The 21,276-nt window shown below is 46.6% G+C and overlaps 1 protein-coding gene across 1 annotated transcript in view; it reads left to right on the top strand.

The window, feature by feature from the left end:
• LOC124240740 (WD repeat-containing protein on Y chromosome-like) overlaps window positions 1-20,224 on the top strand; it is an 81,409-nt gene extending 61,185 nt beyond the window's left edge. Inside the window, 12 exon segments of the mRNA XM_046663865.1 lie at window positions 244-289; window positions 2,025-2,084; window positions 5,029-5,194; window positions 12,459-12,502; window positions 12,505-12,556; window positions 14,002-14,063; window positions 14,529-14,670; window positions 16,245-16,284; window positions 16,898-16,986; window positions 17,984-18,055; window positions 18,058-18,173; window positions 20,117-20,224. Of these exon segments, the coding sequence (XP_046519821.1) occupies window positions 244-289; window positions 2,025-2,084; window positions 5,029-5,194; window positions 12,459-12,502; window positions 12,505-12,556; window positions 14,002-14,063; window positions 14,529-14,670; window positions 16,245-16,284; window positions 16,898-16,986; window positions 17,984-18,055; window positions 18,058-18,173; window positions 20,117-20,224 (997 nt within the window).
• The last annotated feature ends 1,052 nt before the right edge of the window (window positions 20,225-21,276 follow it).

Raw genomic sequence — 21,276 nt, 5'->3', positions numbered from 1 at the left:
GAAATTACATGGTGTCCTGTTTCTGCTTCCTGATCCTTTAAGCACTAGCTCAAAAACTAACCCTAACTTATCAAATCACATTTTTTAATCTAGTTCTTCATAAAAAACAGAAGAGATTATTTTGCTGCTCTCTTTGTTTATCACGTGGACATGGCAAAATTAAACCACAGTATTGATCGCCTGTGAAAATTAAGCAGATGATAAGCTTAATTATCAAAATGTAATATTCTATTATTGTTCTAGGTGTATCATAGCTGTTGGATGGGACAGAAGAATAAACGTGTATTTTGTAAGTGAAATGTACAAAATTATGATATTTCTAATCATAACCTGCTTCAGACTGATATCCTTCTCCACTCTTTCTCTATTGATTCTTTTCCCTTTGAAAACAGATTTTGGAGTAATTCTTTATGCCTCTGCTCTCCAGTACACGTCAAGCCATGATATAGACAAAAGAGTTTTCTCCTTCCCTTCCTTTGTCCTTCTCATCTTTCCTTCTTCCTTTCCTTTAAAAAACCTTTTACTTGTGTCGGTTTCTTCCCTCTGGTTCTCTTCTCTGGGAAGAAGTATAACAACTCTGCACCCAATTCTTGGGTGGGGAGGGGGGTCCCACACCAACAAGCAGTTCCCCAACATCAGCTAGTGTCCAAGAATTCAGCTCACTTCTGACACTGCCTATCCAGAAATAGCATCAGATTCCTCAGGTTATGGGCTCAGTTCCACAAGACTGCCTCCCCCTCAACTTCAGGTGCCAGTTGCAGGTCCAGGTTGTCACCTGGCTTCTGACCAAGTGGCTCTAGATGGGAGGTTCCAACGACCACTCCTTGGGTTTGATTAATCCTCTGGAGTGGCTCTCAGAACTCAGAGAAAAGTTTTGCTTACTAGATCACCAGTTTATTATAAAAGGAGATAACTCAAGAACAACCAAATGGAAGAGATGCATGGCACAAGGTATGGGGAAGGGCAGGGAGTTTCCATGCCCTCGTCTCTTAGGGAACTCCAAGGGTTTTAAGAGCTCTGTGCCAGAAATGGGGACAAAGACCAAACACATATATCTTCTTATAAATCACAATACCACAAAGTGCTAGCTAAAAAAGCTGTGAGCGGCAGTGGGGGTGTCCCTGGGAGTCCAGACCAGACCGTGCCTCAGCACCCATGGCCGCCGTGGCTGTCCACACCTGGCCGTCCACACCTGGCCTGGTTTTCTCACCCTCTGTGCAGGCCGGCAGGCTTCGCTCCCCGCAGCATGCGGAGCCTTCCAGCTTTTCCCACACACTCTCACCCTCCTCAGAGGTTAGCCAGTCTGTCCACTGTCCAGGCTTTTAGTTCTTCCTTCTTCTTCCCACCTCAGCTTTGTGCCCTAGTACCTCTCTAAATGAAAGGAGGAGATGAAATGTCATCCATAAGCATCTCTGTGCAAAGAGTCCTTTTTTTATGGCTTAAAGATGAGGAAGGAGATTAAGAGACAAAGGAAGCTGAAAATGCTGACTAAAACTAAGTTCTAAATCTCCCTGTGGCATTTTATTTCCTCTGCTTGCTAGGCTGGACGGTCATGGATTTCTGAGTGTCTTTAAACATTGTAAGTTCTTTATGCATTTGAAAGTGTGCTGTATTTCACAGCCTAAGCCTTGCGTCCTCGGATGATTTGAGAGACGACTACCTGAGAAGTCTTGGCGTTGAATTTGTCCTTTGGTATTATAGGTTCCTGGGCTGATGGCTTTTGTTTAGTGCGTGCAACAGCTATGGGTCTTATTATGAAGGTGAAGTTATGCAGACCATCTGAGGAGAGCTTGTCAGTTGACATATGATTTGCTGAAATGCAATCACCCAAACGTCAGGAATGGATTGCTTTTTATTCCCACTGGCACGAGGGGAATTTGCTTTGACATTTTGAAAATCTACATCACTGGCTGGGTGAGGGGTAGGGTTATAAAACGTGCCGTCGCCTTCTCTCTGAAGTTGTGAGTGTGTTGGCAGCTCGTTTTACTACTTGTACAACGGCTCCTGTTTGGCTTTGGATACAGGGCACAGCACATGATTTTCATCACTTCTGGAAGCCACAGCCACACTGGCAGGATGACCTGGTGAGCCCTGGACCACCGTCTGGCTCTTGACCCAAACAGTGGCACACGATGAGGATCTCCTTCACTCCAGGGCCTCACCCTGAGTCTCCTGGGACTGCCTAGGGAGGTCACAAGCATCTCAAAAGCCTCTGCTGTGGTGGCATTCATAATTGGGGTCCAGGTAGAGCCAAGAGCACTGAGCTCCAGGCAGCCACTTCTGCTCCAGGAAGAGTGATGGACCTGTGTTCAGGTTGGGGCATGAGGCCACAGGAGCAAATCCATGCAGCTCTCCACGAGCTCAGCCAAGAGTGCTGTAGTGCAGGAATGGCAGCCCAGGATGTGGTGGGTGTGACTTTGCTTAAAGAAGCATCCACTTCCTGCTTCTGCTTGGCATGCAAAACTGTTTGCATTCACTATGCCATCCGTGGGTGGCCAGGGAGCCTAAGAGATGACATTCCTGTTGCCCTGTGGCTTGTTAGGGGACCATAATCAGGGGACTTCTTGTGATTCTTATTACAACTCAAACTGGCCCAAATTTTCTGCAGCTTCTCAGGCTTGAATGACCTCCCTCAAAATTGTCTGGATGTCAAGCCAATAAGACAACTGTTAAGAAAGAAAGGTCACTGTGCCCCACCATCTGCCACCACCCAACCCTGCCTTACGCCCCTGTAAATATTCCAAAAGGTACAAGTCGCTAGAATACAAACCTTGTCTGTCCTCACTGTGGTATTCCCAGGACTTAGACCAGTGCCTGGTTTATAGTAGCTGCCCAATTAATATGCTTTCATTCAATCAGCATGTGTCAAATGCCCGTTGTGTGCCAAGTGTGTGTTGTTCACTGGAGATGCAGTGATGAGCAAAATGGTCTTCACATGGTCCCTGCCTTCATGGAGCTTGCAGATTAGTGATTGTTGAGTGAAAGAACAAAGTTATGCAGAAAATGCCCCAGGGAAGCCATTGGCATCGCAAGGGCAGAAGTCATGGAAGAGTCAGTCGAGTGTTAGTTCATTCAGATATTTATTGGTTCAATTATCGACTCGCTCAACACATGTTTACCAAGCACTTTCATAGTGCTCTCCTTGTGGATAGGCACAGAATATACAAACGTGAATAAAATGTGATTCCTGGCCCAGAATCTCACGGACTGGCAAGGAAATAAACTAAGGAAATAATAATCATACAGTGTGACAGAAGATATAATAATGTATAAAATGCTGGAGAAACCCAGAGATGGAAACTACTAACTTTGCTCTAATGTCATATAGGATATTACAAGATTACTAGGATATTTCCAGGAGGCCAAGGTAGGGAAAGGCAATCTAGATGGGAGAAAGGGGCAAGGCATGAGCCAAGACTGGAAGTGTGAGAAGCACATTGTTTGGAAGAACTATGAAAAGATTGAGGGGCTGGAGCATTAGGTTCAGGAGGAAAATGAGGTTGGAAAGTTAAACTAGAGTTTGAAAGCCAGGCTAAGGCATGTAAACTTCTTCTGTAGGCAGCGGGGGACCACGGAAGGAGGAGCCTAGACGTAAGTGCTCACAAATTGAGGAGGCAGGCAGGATTTAGCAGTGGAGAGAGAGCCATTGACTTCTCTTTCCAAAAGTCTTACGACACCACCTTCCCAGCTGCTTTCGAGCAGAAGGGGCACCTTAGATGATCACGGAGAGGTCCTCAGGGGGCACTTTGTGGGGAATACATGAGGGCAAGGGAGAAAGAATATCTTTATCGCACCAAGAGAGGCCAATTCTTTTCACATGGAAACTGCACCCCAGTGAGAAAGGTGAAAGATGATGGCCAGGGACACTTTGAACTCTGCAGCATTGGTCTCGAAAAATCCATTTTAGTTTTTTATCTTTCTTAAGTGTCCATATCCAAAAATCCTCCTTTTGAGGAGAGTGGTTGACTTCAATTTCTAACCCACAGTGGAGGGCAGTTGGGAGCCCTGCAGAAACCAAGTCAAGGAACACTACACTCTGGAATTGAGACTTGGGAAACCAAACCACCTTGTCCACTTCCATTGTCCCATTTCCATCAAAATTTCAGCCCCAAAGAGGGCTCCTTGTAAGTCATCTCCTTGCCAGCACTGTGGCGAGGTAAGGAAGCTGCTAGGAGTAGCACTTCCCTGGGGAAGGTGACAGAACTGACCCAAGGAGACTCAGCACCACTCTGGCTGACCTGCCAATAGACTCCTACATGGACAGATGCCCCTGACCCTCTGGGCTGGGCCCCAGGCTCCAGGCAGGTCCTTGCTGTAGGCACCCACAGAGGAGGAACCACTCCACATCCTCTGTCTTAGGGATGACAAATAGAAATGGCAAGCAATAGGATATATTGGAGTATATGAGGAAGCCATTTGGTGTAAACCTAATTCGGCCTAACTTCGTTTTTTCCAAAAGGGCCTGACTGTGGCCATTGAGCACGCCTTGTATATGTGCTTAAACATTTACTATGGCAAGAACAAATGCCCTTAAGATAAAGGTGCAACTTCCCTCCACGTTGGCATTTCCTTAAGGATAAGCATCTTTCCTTAGCCTAGGAACTGACTGCTGCACTCACCTTTGACCACCCAGCTCACCTGTGACCACCCAGCTCGGGACAGCAGACCTGCCACCCTGCTGTGTCCACTGAGACAGCAGACCTACCTGCTGTGTCCATCAATCATTGTGCCGGCGAAGCAGTCACGCAACTATTGTAAAAGGGACATTTCAATCATATGTGAAACATCCTCTTTAGGGGTATATAACCACTCTGTACACCCCACTTCTTTGGTACCCTTTATTCCTTCGGGAAGAAAGGCCCCAGGCCATGGTCCTCACATTTTAGCTCAGGATAAACTCACCCAAATTTTCATTTATGGGTTGGTTATGGATTATTTTTGTCAACAGGGACTGAAGAACGAAGTCTGGGGTGGGGGACTGGGAATTTGATTTCTTACTCTAACCCTCTCTGTCTCTCTCTTTCTCAGAGCCATGGGCACAAGGAGGACATCCTCTGTGTCGCTCAATGCCCACCTTTTCTTCTTGCCACCTCCAGCTATGATGGGGAGATTATCATTTGGAATGTCATCTCGGGCCACATATACTGCAAACTGAATACTTCCAGCCCCTCTGATGACCCAGAAGACAAAGAAGGTAGATGAGGGAACGGGCTCCGTGGCCACTCTGCATGGGCTCCAGCAGTCATGGACTCCTCGCAAGTTGTCTAAAGGAATTTCAGCTCTGGACTGCTTCCCAGTTATAAGGGATTGGCCTGCTTTCAGGTTTTACTTGTCAGATGGAGATTTCCAAAGCTAGGAGAGAGCATAAGAGTTAAACTTGCTCAGTCCACACCCCAACATCTCTCAGCATCGTCCATCAAAGCCCATCTCCCAGGCCAGCCCCTCACCCCGAGGAGCCCTTTTCTCATCTGTTGCCCACCTGAAAGACTGTCCCCCCTGATGAGCTCCTCAGGTTTTGTTGGTACAAAGCTCCTACTGTCACTGCCCAACGTGGGTCGTCTGCTCACTGCAAGACATGCCAATAGTCAGGAGACAAGGTGGTAGGAGAGAAAGGACTCCATTACAGCTTGCTAGCAAGAGGGAAAGTGGCCAACTCATGCCCAAAGAACCATCTCCCAGAACAAAGACTACAGGCCAGTTATATACGGGGCTGCTCTCCAGGTGGGGGAGGCAGCTGGTTCCTGTTCCTGATAGTCCTTTGTTTTACTGGATATGCATCAGAGAACGGAGCAACATCCTATATACCCTGATCTTTTACTTGTCCTTGATGATGGCTGTCAGCAGAGGCTCTCTGCCCGGGGGTCATCACATTCCTAAGGAACTCAAAAGAACAAAAGTTATCATCTTAAAGCAGGTGGGAGGGACCACAAAATCTACAGAGCATGTCTAGGCTAGTTAATCAGAGGTCATTTAAAGTTACAATATGGTTTCTTTTCTACAATATGGCTTCCCTTTTGTCAGCCTTGTGTTGAGCTGGTATCACTACTGCACCAGTTTTCTCCTCTGCCTTCAATCCCACTCTCCACGGGCTTCTGCACCCTCAGCGCGGCCCTGACATCATCTCCAGATGGGTCACTCATCTGTAAGCCCTCATGCTTTATGCCACCCTCACCATCAGCACCCTCTGGTGGCCCCTGAGATCCAAGCATCCTCATGTTTCCCATGGCCCCTACACAGTGGGTCTGTCCTTGCTACTTGCATATCGTATTGCAAAACTTTTCCCTACTCTCCCTAATTTTTCTGCCCTGCTTCCATTTCCTCAAGGCCTTCTCTTTCTACTAATGTGATTATAGATGCATTAATTCACTCATTCATTCAAAAAATGTTGATGAGTTCCTGCTATGGGCCAGGCCCAGTGCTGGGTGTCGGGGCTGGTAATCACATCCGTCTCCCTCCAAGTCCTAAACCATTTGATAAATATGTGTGGGAGACAAACGGAGGACCCACTTATCTACCAGTCTCATTGCTGGTTGTGCTGGGTTGGAAAACTGGCTGGAACCCACAACCAAACGGGCTTCCCACCACTCCTGTCCCCACCTCCGGCATCCAGGCTCATCCTTCCCAAGCAGCAGTCTGCAGACACTCACCTGCCAACAGCCAGCAGACCCACTGCCTCACACTCTTGGAGCCCCAACAGGGGAGACTCAGGACATTGGGCATTTTTGCATAAAATTGGGGAGCTCTTGCACCTCCTGAAGCCCAGTCAGAAAACCCTTAGCGAGCCATGAGCCCCAGATTACAGTCTCCTGCTTGGGGCGTTTGTTGATCCACTAGCCGAAGAAGAGCTCTAATGACTCATTCGATCAGAAAATATCCGCGAGCTGCTCCTGTGGGCATAACTCTGTGGGAGATGTGGAGAGCAGACTAGAGAGAGCCAAGGCCTGATGCTGCCCTCAAGGGGCTCACTGTCTAAATTCAGAGAGAAGACGTGCCTGCCCAACAGGTAAAATAATGAGAAAGCAGTAGAATCAGCCTCATGGGACTTGAGAGACACTCTGGAGGGCAGCGGTTAGAACCCGAAACCACTGGACACCACGAAACTAAAAAGAAATTCTTAGCGGTAGATTTATTATCCTATTCCTATCTATTTCTACCCGCCTTTACTACATACAAAAAAGATTCTTCTACAAAGCTCTTTCTGAGAGTGCCTGAGAGTTTTAAAAATCTTTGGGGAAAAGTGGTGGCATTTCCTTCTAAAGGTTTATTTTCACTGCCATTAAAATGAAAATAAAGTCACTGGCCAAGAATGCAATGCTGACCTTTCAGCCAGCACTTCTAATTTAAAACCCTGTTTGCAGCAGCATTTATTGCTTAGAGTTATGTGACTGCTGGTTTTGAGAAACTCCTCTTCTGCTCCAAAAATGCAAAGCCAGCTACAGCAAACAATAATTCACGTTTCTGCATTGCAAAATTAGCAAAAATGAGATGGAAACATGTGAAAGTTCCCTACCCTTCCAGGAAAGAGCAGGACTGGCTCTTCTTGAAGGTCAAGCCAGAAGACAGTGGTCTTCACATGAGATTTGTTAAGAGGGGACCATCTTATTTGGAAAACCATCTGGACTGTTCTTCTGAAGTCGTCCTCAGCAGAGAGGGGAGCTAAGGGGCAAAGGGAATTTTGCAAGACAGGCTGGGTGAGCTGAAAATGTATTCTTTCTGCTGACTTTTCAACATTTTAGCTTCATTCTTTCTTATATTGGGGATTGTTACTTCTTCCTTCACATCAAAGAGAAAAGAATTCAAGAGTGAAAGAGAGAGACCAAGAGATTTCAGCCAGGCTAAAATCCAGGAAAATCAGTGAGCTCACTGAGAGACTAACGCTGTTTTTCTTCTTTTCTTTACTGCGGTAAAATACACATAGCATAAAATTTACCATCTTAATTATTTTTAAGTGTACAGTTCAGTGGTATTAAATACATTCACGTTGTGGTGCAACAGTCACTGCCATCCATCCCCATAACTCTTTTCATCTTGTAAAACGGAAACTCTACACCTATTAAACATTAACTCCCCATGTTCCCCGCCCCCAGCCCCTGGCAACCACCATTACGCTCTCTGTCTCTATGAATTTGTCTACTCTAAGTACCTCATGTAGTGGAACCATACGGTATTTGTCTTCTTGTAACTGGCGTATTTCACTTAGCATAACGTCCTCAGGATTCATGCATGTTGGAGCATGTGTCAAATCTTGTTTTTAAGGCTGAATAATACTCCATTGTATGGATAGACCAGTTTGCTTATACATTCATTGGTTGGTGGACACTCGGATTGCTTCCATGTTTTAGCTCTTGTGAATAATGCTGCTACGAACATGGGTGAACAAATGTCTCTTTGAGACCCTACTTTCAATTCTTTTGAGTATATGTCCAGAAGTGGAATTGCTGGATCATGTGACATTTCTATTTTTAAGTTTTAACTTTTTTTTTGCTGAGGAAGATTCTCCCTGAGCTAACATCCATACCAGTCTTCCTCTATTTTTTAGTATGTGGGCTGCCAGCATAGCATGGCTGCTAACAGAACAGTGTCTTTCTGAGCCTAGGAACTGAACCCAGGCCACTGAAGCCGAGTGTGCTGAAGTTAACCACTAGGCTACTGCGGTGGCCCAATTTTTTAAATTGTTTGAAGAACTGCCATACTGTTTTCCAAAGTGTCTGCACCATTTTACATTCCCACCAATAGTGTATACGGTTCCAATTGGTCCACATCCTTGCCAACGCTATTTCCTGCTTTTTTGATAGTAGCCATCCTAACAGCAGTATGGTGGTATCTCGACATAGTTTTGATTTGCATTTCCCTAATGATTAGTGATGCTGAGCATCTTTTCATATGCTTATTGGCCATTTTTATATCTTCTTTGGAGAAATGTCTATTCAAGTCATTTGCCCATTTTTGAATCAGGTTTTTTGTTGTTGTTGAGTTTTAGGAGTTCTTTATATAGTCTGGATATTAATCCCTTATCAGATATACGATTTGCAAGTATTTCCTCCCATCCTGTGGTTTGCCTTTACTCTGTGGGTATGTCTTTTGATGCACAAAATTAAAATTTTCATGAAGTCAAATTTGTCTTTTTTTTCTATTGTTGCCTGTGCCTTTGTTGTCATATCCGTGAAATCATTGTCAAATCCAATGTCATGAAGTTTTCGTTCTATGCTTTCTTCTGAGTTTTATTGTTTTAGGTCTTACATTTAAGTCCATGATCCATTTTGAGTTAATTTTTGTATATGGTGTCAGGTAAGGGTCCAATTTCATTTTTTGCATGAGGATACCCCGTTTGTCCAGCACTGTTTGTTGAAAAAACTGTCATTTCCCCCATTGAATGGTCTTAACACCCTGGTTAAAAATCACTTGACCTTACAGGTGAGAGTTTATATCTTGGCTCTCTATTTCATTCCATTGGTCAATTCGTTCTGTCTTTATGCCAGTACCACACTGTTTTGATTACCGTAGCTTGGTAGTAAGTTTTTAAATCAGGAACTACGTCTTCCAGTTTTGTTCTTCTTTTTCAAGATTGTTTCGGCTATTCAGTGTCCCTTGAGATCCCATATGAATTATGGGATGCGTTTTTCGATTTCTGCAAAAACGGTCATTGGGATTTTGATAGAGATCGCATTGACTCTGTAGATTGCTCTGGAAAGTAGTGACATTTTAACAATATTGTCTGCCAGTTCATGAATATGAGATGTGTTTTCGTTTATTTACGTCTTCGATTTTGCAATGTTTTGTAGTTTTCGTTGTACAAGTCTTTCACCTCCTTAGTTAATTCCTAAGTATTTTACTCTTTTTAATGCTATTTTAGATGGAGTTTTTTTGGTAATTTCCTTTCCATATTGCTCCTTGTTTGTGTCTAGAAATGCAACTGATTTTTGTGTTGACTTTGTATCCTGTTACTTAGCTGAATTCATTTATTAGTTCTTAGAAACTAAGGTTTTTTATCTAGGAACACATTACAATAATATTTACTTATTTATAAATAATCATATTTATTTATTATAACAATGTAATATTTAATAAATGTAACAATTTAAACAGTATTTAGGTTTAATAATAATTATAATTAGTATAATCAATACAATACTTATATAAATAATATGTTTAATCTTATATGTAATTTTCCTGAGTGCTTTTAATATTTTATGTCAGGCTGACAGTGACCATGAGAGATAGGTACTATTATACCCATTTTCATAGATGAGGAAACTGAGGCTAAAGAGTTAAGTAACAAGAATATCACAGCTACTGTTTGTTGAGCATCTCTGACAGATACTGCAGGTTCAGTGGCTCCATTCAGCCTACACAGCAAGGTCATGTAGCACGATTCACATAGCGTCTCATTTAATCCTCGATAAACTCTATGAAATAGGGAGTATTGTCTCCATATCACAGATAGAGACAACTGAGGTTTAGGGCAGTGAAATGCTCCCGGAGACCACCCACAGGTAAGTGGGGAAGCAGCACGCAAGCTCATACCCTGGACTTCAAAACCCCTCCCCCAGGATGGATGTGGCAAGGTGAAGGGAATTTATCTTTGCCAAGCCTCCTTTTTTTTCACTCCCCCCACCGCCCTGCCCCTATATCATTATATACCCCGAGAGCCTTATAACCTGAGAGCAAGGCAGTGCTGAGCCCAAATCACTAGAGGCGCACCCCAAGCATCAGGGAGGACACCGAGGAGGAGCCGAGCAGGAGCCACACAGCCATGTGCATGACCATCCCTCCTGCCTCTGAGAATCTGTAGCCCTCCAAGGACAATGCCAAAGCCCAATATGGAGGGCGCAGGCTTCGGATACAAACACAACCGGGTTTGAATCTCAGCCTCTCCATGTGTTAGTCGTGCACCTTAGGCAATATGGTTCTTTCTAAACCACAGTCTCACCTGTAAAATGCCTGTGAAACCTGGAGCACACCGTCTACGCAGGGTTGTTGATCCTTAATCATGGTCACGTTGAGAAGTGCTTAGGCCAGTGCCTGGCACACAGAAAGTGCCCGTTAAGTGGATAATCCAGCTGTGACCATTGTCCACTTGAAGGCAGGGCCTGAGTCTGCCGTGTCCACTGTGGTCTCCCAAGCACAGGAGTGTGCCGAGCTCAGCGTCAGGCCAAAATAAATATTGTTGAACCAGTGATGGTCTGAGCCATGGGTGTCCCCACCCATGGTAGAGAGATGTGGGGGCAGCACCTCTTGTATTTAACTCCAGCACCAACCCTGTTATTTATACAGCCCCTTATTTACATGAGACCATTCATCTCACCTCCAGGCTGGATGATGTACCCCCAGAGCCCACAGAGTCAGGGATGGTAAGATAGAGTCCTCACCCACACTCCCAGCAGCCACGCAGCAGTGTTCTCTGTGGCTCTTAGAGATTTGCATCTAAGTAGGTTTGTAGGACTTTTATTCAACAGCAAATATTTGAGTTCTCTGTACTAAGCACTGTGAGAGGGTTAGAGATAAGTGGTAAAAAAAGACAGCTGTGGCCTCTGTGTTGGTACCTAGAGTCTAGCAGAGAAATGGAAGCCTGTGGAAGGAGGAGGTGGGTTTAGAGGTTGTTTCGACTTCACTGTGCTGTGAAGATCAGGGCTTGACGTCCGCCTCTCCCAAGAGAGCCTCTCTGCCCAGGGCCATTCCATCCTTCAAGATTCCAGATAAAACCTGCTTCCCCCAGCAGCCTTCTCGGGCCCTCCCTTCTCCACGCTCATAAATGCCCCTCCAGCACAAGCCCCCAGCAGCTGGTTCATTCCTGGCATAGTTATTTTGGGTTTGGCTGGGCTCTCTGCTTCCCTCCTTCCCACAGCACCCAGCATGATGTCTAGTCCCTGCCAGAGACGAACAGATGTCGATAACAAACTAGTGAATGAAAGAACCAACATCTTTATGGCCTTGAGCAAGCTTTTAACTTTTCTAAGTCTCTGTTTCCTCATCTGACCATGGGACTAAATCCAGTACCAAGTGATTTCACAGTTTTACATGTTGGTAAATGTAAAAGGTGACATGAGTTTGTTTAGTATTAATCCCATCCAGGAATCCCTAGGGAGTGGGAACCTCTTGGGAAGTGCCCTGGAGGCCCAGGCCTCCGAGCCCCTGGAACGCGCCCCCTGCTTGGTTTCTCAGCTCCCCCAGCCCCTCCCTCCAGCCCATGCCAACTTCCCAATCCCCATCTCCCTCCGAAAGTCCTGGGGTCCTGGGGCAGTGCTGGGCGGGGTGCCCTGGGCCACCAGGAGCCCTTAGCTGTCCCATCTGCCTCACTCCACCCGCCAGCGAGGCGGCCTGCATGCGTGGCCACCGCCCCAGCCTCAGGCCCTGCCCGGCCAGCTCCGGGACAGAGGGCGGCTGCAGGAGAGGGTGCAAGCCAGAGCTGCCAGCTGCACGCGGGGGACACGACCAAAACCTGCTCTCCCTGTCCCCAGGCCCGGAGCGAAGCGTTTCCTGCCTCTCCTTCCTGAGGACGCGTGGGCTGCCAACCTGGACTCCACGTCTGCCTCCCTCGTCGCCAGCGGGCCTCGAGGTGAGAGGGGAGCCCGCAGGCGGGCCAGGTGGCCCTGGCCTGAGACTCGACCTCCGGCCTGGGTGTGGCAGGAGGGACCCTCAGCACTCGCTCTCCCCAGTGCCTCTCTGCCGTTTCCCTCGGGCCTGCCCTCTCCTTGGAGCCCAGGCTGATGACCCCCAGTGCACCTGCCAGCCAGGACCGGGGTCACCTGAGGAGTGAGGACCCAGCTCCCACTCCCTCCGAATCCCACCCCCCCTCACCCCCAGCTGCCCACTCCGAGGGCCTCTGCAGGGGAAATGGGCCACTAATGGTCCTGGAGGAGTGTGGGGCCCAGAGGATGTCACTTAGGTTACATAAGTACCAGGCACAGCCTGTAAGGCGGACACTACCACAGCAGGCATGGGCAGCCTGACAGAGGAGCCGGAAGAGGAAGGACAAAGAATCATACAACGGAGATAGCCCTGGAACCCCTCATTTTAGAGATGAGGAACTCAGCCCCGCCCCCCCACCCCTCCCCCCAAGAGGTGGAGGAAAGCCTTCTGAGTCCAGATCTGCTTCTAGCCAGTCAGGTGACATCACACAAATGATAGGGCCCTCAGGCTTCAGGAAAATGTAGTGAGTGGGCACAAGTCCTGCTCCAAAGCGCTGGGATTTTAATTAAAATCTCCAGTTAAAAGCAGCCCACTGTGTTATTCTGGTTGCAAGGGGAGGTTCATGTTGTGTGTGTTGGCCCCGGGGTATCTGGTCATGTTCCCCTCTCTAGCAAGCGACGCTGCCTCCCCCCGCTGCTGGTTCACGGGCCGCCCCAAAGCTTCAGGCCTTCGGGGCGCCAGGTGCCCTAGGAGGCCCCTCTCCACCTCCACCTGGGGCGGCCACGGCTTCCGCTTTACTGGTGTGAGCATAGAGCCTGGTCTCCCCAGAGAGGAGAGGAAGCTTTGCAATCTAGTGGTTTAGGGAGCTCCCTAGGGGAAGCGACATGCATGGGGTCCCCACTTCACAAGGCTTGCTACATGGACACCCACATACAAAACAGTCAAGAATCGTGACCCATAGGCCTAGAGGAACCCCCAGAGCATCCCTCCATTAGGCAAGTCCCATAGAGGATTTAAAGTAAGTGCTTACACACACAGACATCAGTGATTGCCATAGCACAAACTTCTGTACCTATCCTCCACAGCCAACGCCAGAGCCCTCCTCTGTCAGGAAAGCTGCCCTGATTAGTGGAGAAGGGAAAGGCTGTCGAGCCATTTAATCCAAACCCACCAAGAAACCCCTTTCCCCAATATACAGCAATAATTCTAACTGATCCAAATAAGCCAAGGGAAAGAGGAAAAGTGCCCTCGTGTTTTGAGGCTTCTTGCGGTCAGCAGGGGCTCAGAGCCTCAGCCCTGCGGGGCTCAGCAACTCAGCTGTGGGCAAAGCGCAAACGCCAAGGTGCCCTGCTACCGCTTCCCTCCTTGCAGGCTCTGTCACCTTCTGGAGGCTGTTTGGGGGGGGGGCCTGTCCCATTGCAAACTTCACTCCTGTAAGTTGGGCAGTCATTCAGCAGAAACTTCCCTGCTTCGGGTTTGGTTTTTTTTGACACCAGCCTGACTGTGTAATGCAGAAGCTCTGTCAGGCTCGAAATCCTTAGCTTTATTCAACTACACGGCATTTCCTTCTCGCTGGAAGAGTGATACAGCCAGAGTGCCTAGTTCGTGGATATGGGATACAGCATTTCACTTGCCGTTGTCTGACAGGTAAGCTTTATCTGTGATGGGCCCTGTGTGTCTGTGATGGGCCCTGTGTGTCTTGATGGGCCCTGTGTGAGTGTGTCTGCGTTGGGCCCTGTGGGTGTGTCTGTGATGGGCCCTGTAGATGTGCTGTGATGGCCCTGTGGGTGTGTCTGTGATGGACCCTGCAGATGTGTCTGTGATGGACCCTGTGGGTGTGTCTGTGATGGGCCCTGTGTGAATGTATCTGTGATGGGCACTGTGGGTGTGTCTTTCAGTCTAGAGACAAAGCTTGGGTCAGCAGCATGGTGGTGACAGCAGGAGATGCTCTCGCCTGTGTGGCTGACCAGGAAAGCTTTGTGCGGGTCTATGACATCAAGGAGTACAGCCTGTGGGGACCGGAGTTGCGGCCTCCCAAGAGTAGGCAATGAATTCCTCATGTTAAATAGTGTGACAAGCACAGCTTCAGTCTTAGGTTAGCACTCTAGTTGGTAAAATTAAATTGTGCCAGTGAAGAGGGGCCTCTTAAAACTCTTTAAGAATGGATTTAGAGAAAAATATTTTCATGAAAGTATTCATTGTTGGCAAGGATGCTAGAAAATGAGCACTCATACACTTTTTGATGGAGGGTAAATTGGTGTTTACTCTCTGCAGGGCAGGTTGACAATATGTGTCTAAAGCTTCAAATCAGCAATTCTACTTCTAAGGATTTGATTAAAAGAAAGAATAAGAAATATGCACAAACATTTAGTTATAAGGTTCTGAATCAACATGTTGTTTTTAAGAAGGAGAGAAAAATAAATATAGGCAAGCTAGATGTCCAACATAAGGGGGATTGATTAAATACATGATGGTATAATGCATTGAAATATCTTTAGTTGTTAAATGATGCTGTAATATGAAAATGTGCTTACAGGAAAAATATCCATGATAAATTGTTAAATGAAAAAAATCAGATTGCAAAACAATATTACAGGATGAATCTAACTTTGTTAAAGCAAAGAAGCATATGGAAATTAAAAATATGGATAGATATGCACCAAGGTCTTAACAAATGTTATCTCTTTGTAGATGAGGTTTTGTTTTCTTTGTTTCTGTTCTGTTTTCCTCTTTTTACAAATCTGTCTTTTCTAGTATTTCTGGATACATGTTGCTTTGGTAATAACAAAGTATATGTTTAAAATTTTAAAACTCTTTCATACAATTGTAAAAGTGTTCATGTTTAGAAAAATATCAAACAGCACAAAAGAATGAAAAATAAAAAGTACTAGCTGTTCTCCGATCTCCTCTGTCACCTGACCTGCCATTTCTGCGTGCTCCTAACACTGCTAATGCATTCGAACTTCCTTCCAGAAAGTTACTATACATATATATACAGGGGCACATACACAAGACATAATTTTCAGAACTTTTTTTTCTTTTATCTCTTAGACAACTTTTTTCTTTGCATCTCTTAGACAACTTTCCAAATAAGCATATTTAGTTTTATTTAGCATATTTAAATGGCTATATAATATTCTATTAAACACATTTCTGTAAAGCCAATGTAGAGGTAAATATTCACAAACTTCCCTTTAGTGACCTTTTCTTGTTCTACCACAGGAGAAGTTTAAACGCTAAAGTAAGAGAAATCGGAATTTGGAAGTAAGAGTGATCTGCCTTGCATTGGTCTTCACTCCAGGTACCAGGTACCAGCCTATTTTAAAAATCACTTTTGAGTACTTGCATGTTCCTGCAGGCTGCCAAACCATAAGTGCCTTGCATGGGTCCCATTTTCTGTGTCTTTGGACCTGGCACAGGGTCTCACACACAGTAGGTACTCGATGAACACTTATCAAATTAATGTAGCAAGACCAATGAGTCCAGTACCTCTCTCCCTGTTACACCCGCATCCAGATCTGACCCGTCCTGCAGGAACCATTATACGGACGGCATCTAGCATCATGGTGGTGAACTCTCCCTCCATACTCAGATATGTTTTCCCTTTGATTTAGATGTGACTTTCTGGAGGGCCCATGTCAGCATGGTGACATCGTGAGTACCATCCATTTTAGAGTTCAAGAATCTGTAAAAGAGTTAAAATAATTTCGCAGCTGTGATCAAGTTGATCCTCCCAGAAGCCCTCTGAATTAGTCAAAAGAGGAAAGCAGTGTTACATTCTGCTGTTGGTGAAAACAAAATGTACATATTGCCTACACGGAATAAAGGAAGAGATTGGAAGTCTTCATTTTTCTTGTAAATGGATGATTGTTTTCCTTGAATTGATCTGGTGTTTTAGTGTAAGTTTAGAAGCTTAGTAAGTTTAAGATTTGTTTCACTGGAGTTGAAAGGAATCGGTGCTAGAGGTGGGACCTGAGCTCTGGCCAGATGGTTCTTTCCAATCTCTTGGTCTTCTCCCCAGACCCATCATCCACAAGATGTTTTCCATCATATCTTGTTTGATATCTTGGGGCTGGAGTTAGGGAATTTGTGCGAGGGGGTGTGATGTGGCAGGAGGCAGGGAGAGAACGGTACCCAGAATAATTCAGGAGATTAACCGGGCTTCTATATCCCAACTTTAGTTAATGGAGTATTGACATGTTGAGCTAGTGTCCCTTTCATGCTGTAATAGCCCTGGAGCATCTCTCCTCCCCTTTTCTCTCATTAGTTTGGAGCTGATAGAAGAAAAAAAGTTTCTGCTGTCATCCTCCCTCGACCGCACTGTGCGCCTGTGGAGCATGGACGGGGAGTACACAGGTATGGAATGTCCACCTGGCCACTGCCTCAGTCCCAGTGCAGGGCCTCAGATGGAGCCTCCACTGAGTCATGAATTCTCTGAGGTAAAGTGTACTGATCAGCACAGGCTGCCATAACAAAAGACCACAGACTGGGAGCTTAGGCAGCAGAACTTTATTTCTCTCATGGGAGCAGTTCTGGAGATGGAAGTCTGAGATTAGGGCACCAGCATGGTCTGGTTCTGGTGAGAGCCCTGTTCCTGGATTTCAGACTGCTACCTTCTTGCTGTGTCCTCACATGACCGAGAAAGAGAGAGCTCTCTGGTGTCTCTTCTTATAAGGACTCAAATCCTATCGGATCAGGCCCTACCCTTTTGACCTCATTTAACCTTTAACCACTTCCTTCTAGGCCCTATCTCCAAATACAGTCACATGGGGAGTTAGGGGTTCAGCATATGAATTTGAGGGGAACACAATTCAGTCCATACCATAAAGTCAACTTACGTTCACAAAAATTAACAAAATCAAAGACGTTTAAACTTAGAGAACTCAGCTAGATACGGCAGTGAGTTTGGTAAGGAAAAGTGTTACCATAAGGTCATGTCTGGGCAGGAACAATTCAGGATGGGGAGCTAAAGGACCCGCCTGAGTGGGCCGTCCTGACAGTAACCCGACTCCAGCTCAGAGAGCCTCTGCACTTGTTTCAGCAGGTTAACTTGCCTCCCTAGCTGATATTTTTTGAGGCAGGTGCTAGAACTATTTTGAATTTATCCTGCAAGCTCTTAGTATCTTATTGAGTAGCTTATTCCCCCATGTGATATATTTTGTGGGAGGCATCTAGGCTTGAGTCTCCTGGGCAAGTGGCCCTGTAATTGTTTCTTATGGAAATACAGAAACAGAACTGAATTTGATTAAGTTAACCAGGATTAAGGAGACCCAGCAAAGCTTCACTCTGATCAGAAGACAAGCTACCTTCCATCCTATGCTTATTATTTGTTAATTTATCTCTACTCTTCCAGGGACCTTTGGGCAGAGTAGTCCCTGGGATGTTTTCACTCCTGCCTCCTGGAGCCACCCTAGAGTCCCCTACGAATTTTGACAGATGCCCAGAGCATGCCTGCTCACCCAGTGCTGGAAGGGGATGTTCCTGCAACGCACCTGGGAAAGGAGGAGCAGGAGAATGCGGTGAAGGGAAAGGCCAGGGCTAAGGTTGGTTCTGGCACATCCTATTCATCTGTGCTTTCTTTGTAGCTTCCACACAGATCAAGCAGGGAATACAAACCGCTGTCTGAGGGAGTCCAGGCATGGCCAGAATAAAAGTGTGTCCCAAGATCATGTTACAGACCAGGGCCAGGAGGGTGTGGTCCATCTCGGGGAGAGTTGGAGCTGATCTCCCAGCATCACTTGGCTTTTTTCTCCTTTTGACCAACAAAAGGCTGTCGTCCATGGCCTTGGGACACAAGGAGACTCAGCACCGTGCTCAACCAAACCGTCACATCTGAGAGAGACAGACACCGAAAATTCAGCCCATGGCACACTTTCACCATTAGGAAATATATTTAAAAGCTGGGCTTCCTAACGAGTGAAGGGAAGAAATGATCAGCTTATGATCTATGAAGCCAAAATTGGAGCAGGAGATTTTGAGAGGGCCCTGGAAGATGCAGCCTTGATTTAGGGCTCGGGGAAATATATGGATTTCCAAGAAATGCTCACCCTTTAATAAATTGAAAAGCAGGTCATTTTATGAGCTATTGCTCACTGGTTATGTTACAACTCAAAGCAGGACACCTGCTCTCCCCGCAAAATAATGTGTCTTCGGTTTTTCCTTGGCAGCCTCCTGGAATACTGATCACACAGTAGAATCGACACAGGCTTCATCTGCTTTAGAGCCCCAAACATGTTTGAAACAGGAAATAAAGGGAGCGGGAAGGCGTAGATCAAGAAAGCCTTCTGTCTTGTCGGAGGCGGCTCGCCTTCCGCCGTCTTGTGTCACAAGCCTTCTCAAGGTTAGGAGGAGATGCTGTGGCGGCTCAGGAGACTCCGCGTATGCTACGCGGCACTCTCGGCCTATTTAGAAATGCAACAATTTCAGTGTGTGTTTGATACAGAGAAAATAAGTGAGTTCATTAATTTGATAGACCCAGAATGTGGAAAATAAAAGCCAGGGAGAGGGAGGAAGACAGGAAGGAAAAAGAGCAGATGGGGACAACTGCAGACACGCACACGAGCTGGGTGTTGGATGCTCCGCTCCTCACCAGACCCAGAGAAATCAGACTGCCAGTTCAGGTGCAGGGAGGAAGGAGCTGAGCGAGCGAGGTGGGAGGAAGAGGGGAGAAAGGAGGAGAAGGGGAAAGGGCCGGGGGAGAGGAGGAGGATTCTCAGTTGGACAAGATCAAAACATGTAACTTGTATGGTGTTTGCTCTCCAAGGTTGAGAGAGAGTGAGGCACAGACCTGGTGAGTGAGCTTGATCTTGTGTAAGGAAACCGTTAGGTGCTTCTGTGTTTATTATTCTGTCCGGTTTGACTGCAAGTACCTCAGGAAAGAGTCTGTAAATTCTTTTCAAGAAAAATGCAGGGGTGAAAAAAGAACCTAAGCCCTTCTATAGTGTACCTGGGCCAGTTGGTGGGAATCCAGACTGTGAAATGACAGAATGAAGGGCTCGCAGCACTGCTTATGAGTTAGGGTTAGCTGAGCTCTGCTCTCAAGTTCACCTGCATGAATCGTGTGCCCTCCAGCCATCGCTTCCACGGATTTATAAAACGAGGGGTAGGATCAGCTGATCTTAAAGTTTCATACCAACCCTAAAAATGTTATGTTTCTCTGAACGTCTGTTTTGCAAAACTGATCATATTGACTGCATTCTGGATGTCAGTAGCAATTCTTCCAGAATGCCAGCATATCAAATACAACCACGACTAAAATAAGTTGACGGATGCAGAAAATCACTCACCTGGAAAATGTCACATATGGGTATGTAGTTGGAAAATCGGCTGAAAGCTCAGGGGAAAATGCTCTTGTTATCTAACAGATTCAGACAGCCTGGATCTCATCCTAGCATGGGAAATCCATGTAACTGACAAGTTATCCTCGTTCCCTCGCACCAGTGTGATCATGGGTTCCCATTCCCATATCTGCTCCTTTTTATTCCAGCATGAAAAGATGTCTAACCCTCACTCTCCAGAAGACTCCATCCTTGAAGGTGAAACGAAAGAAGACATAAATCGATGGTATGCATTTTGCAATCACAGGTCAGCCTGAAAGAAACGCTCGGGTCACAGCAAGGGCCATCCTGAAATAAGGCAGCCTTTCCTGGCTGAGGCATCCCAGGCTGCCCTGTCATCGGTATGAGTCACTTGTCCCTAAGGCCCCCAGCCTGTGAGTATAACGAGGTCACAGCTCAAATATCATCAGTTAAATGTCCTATCCGCATGACTCAGGACACTCTGAGGAGCCCCAGTTTTGTCTGGTCATCTCGTGTGGTCACGGGTCACCCTCTCAGGTTCTTCACTTCAAGTTCTATGGCTGATGTTGCTGCCTGCAAGGCCACTTGAGGCAGGACCACCTCACCCTTCCTCCCGCAGGAGCCCTGTGCAGCCACTCTGACCTCCTGAGGGCGTGGGGTGGGGACTTCCCAAGCCTGTGAAAGCCTGGGGTACCGCAGAGGCCCTGCGTGCCCTCCAGGTATCTCTGCAACGGGACGTGCCTGGGTTCTGCAGAGAAGTAGGCAAATGAGTGAACGCCTCTCTCTCTACTTCTGTAAGGTGTTTTGTTCCCCAGACCCCCCACTAGCCTTCTTGGGTCCCAATCACTAAGAGACCTAAACAAACAGTCCCTTCAGTGTCACCTGCTGCTCCTCTCATCATGGGATTTAGATCTAGGCCACGGGGCGACACGGGTATGATACCACCCAGCTCCTTGGTGCAGTGGCTCATAGTCTTCAAGAACCCAGGCCCCTTCTTCGAACTTCTTCCCCACTATCTTAGCTCTGGCTTCTGTTCTCGCCATCACCTTATGGTACAGATGGCTGCTGGGGCCACTCGCCTTCCACCCACACTCTAGGCAGTGCGAAATAAACAGGGGTGTGGAGAGGGGGATTTCAGGGCTAAACGGGTGAGTCTTCCAGCCAGATCAGCTTCCTTTATGGACTTTTCCAGGAGGTCCTGCACACTCCTGCTTACATCTTTTTGGCCAGAACTTAGTCACATGGCCACATCTAGCCACAAAAGAAACTGAGAGCTCTCTGACTAAGGAGGAAGGCGAGAAAGGGTTTTTGGTAGACAACTAGCAATCTCTGTTCCAGCAGGTCACAC

The sequence above is a fragment of the Equus quagga genome, chromosome 6, assembly GCF_021613505.1.
Source record: "Equus quagga isolate Etosha38 chromosome 6, UCLA_HA_Equagga_1.0, whole genome shotgun sequence".
In the NCBI taxonomy this organism is placed as follows: domain Eukaryota; kingdom Metazoa; phylum Chordata; class Mammalia; order Perissodactyla; family Equidae; genus Equus; species Equus quagga.
This window is presented reverse-complemented; position numbering and strand designations above follow the sequence as displayed.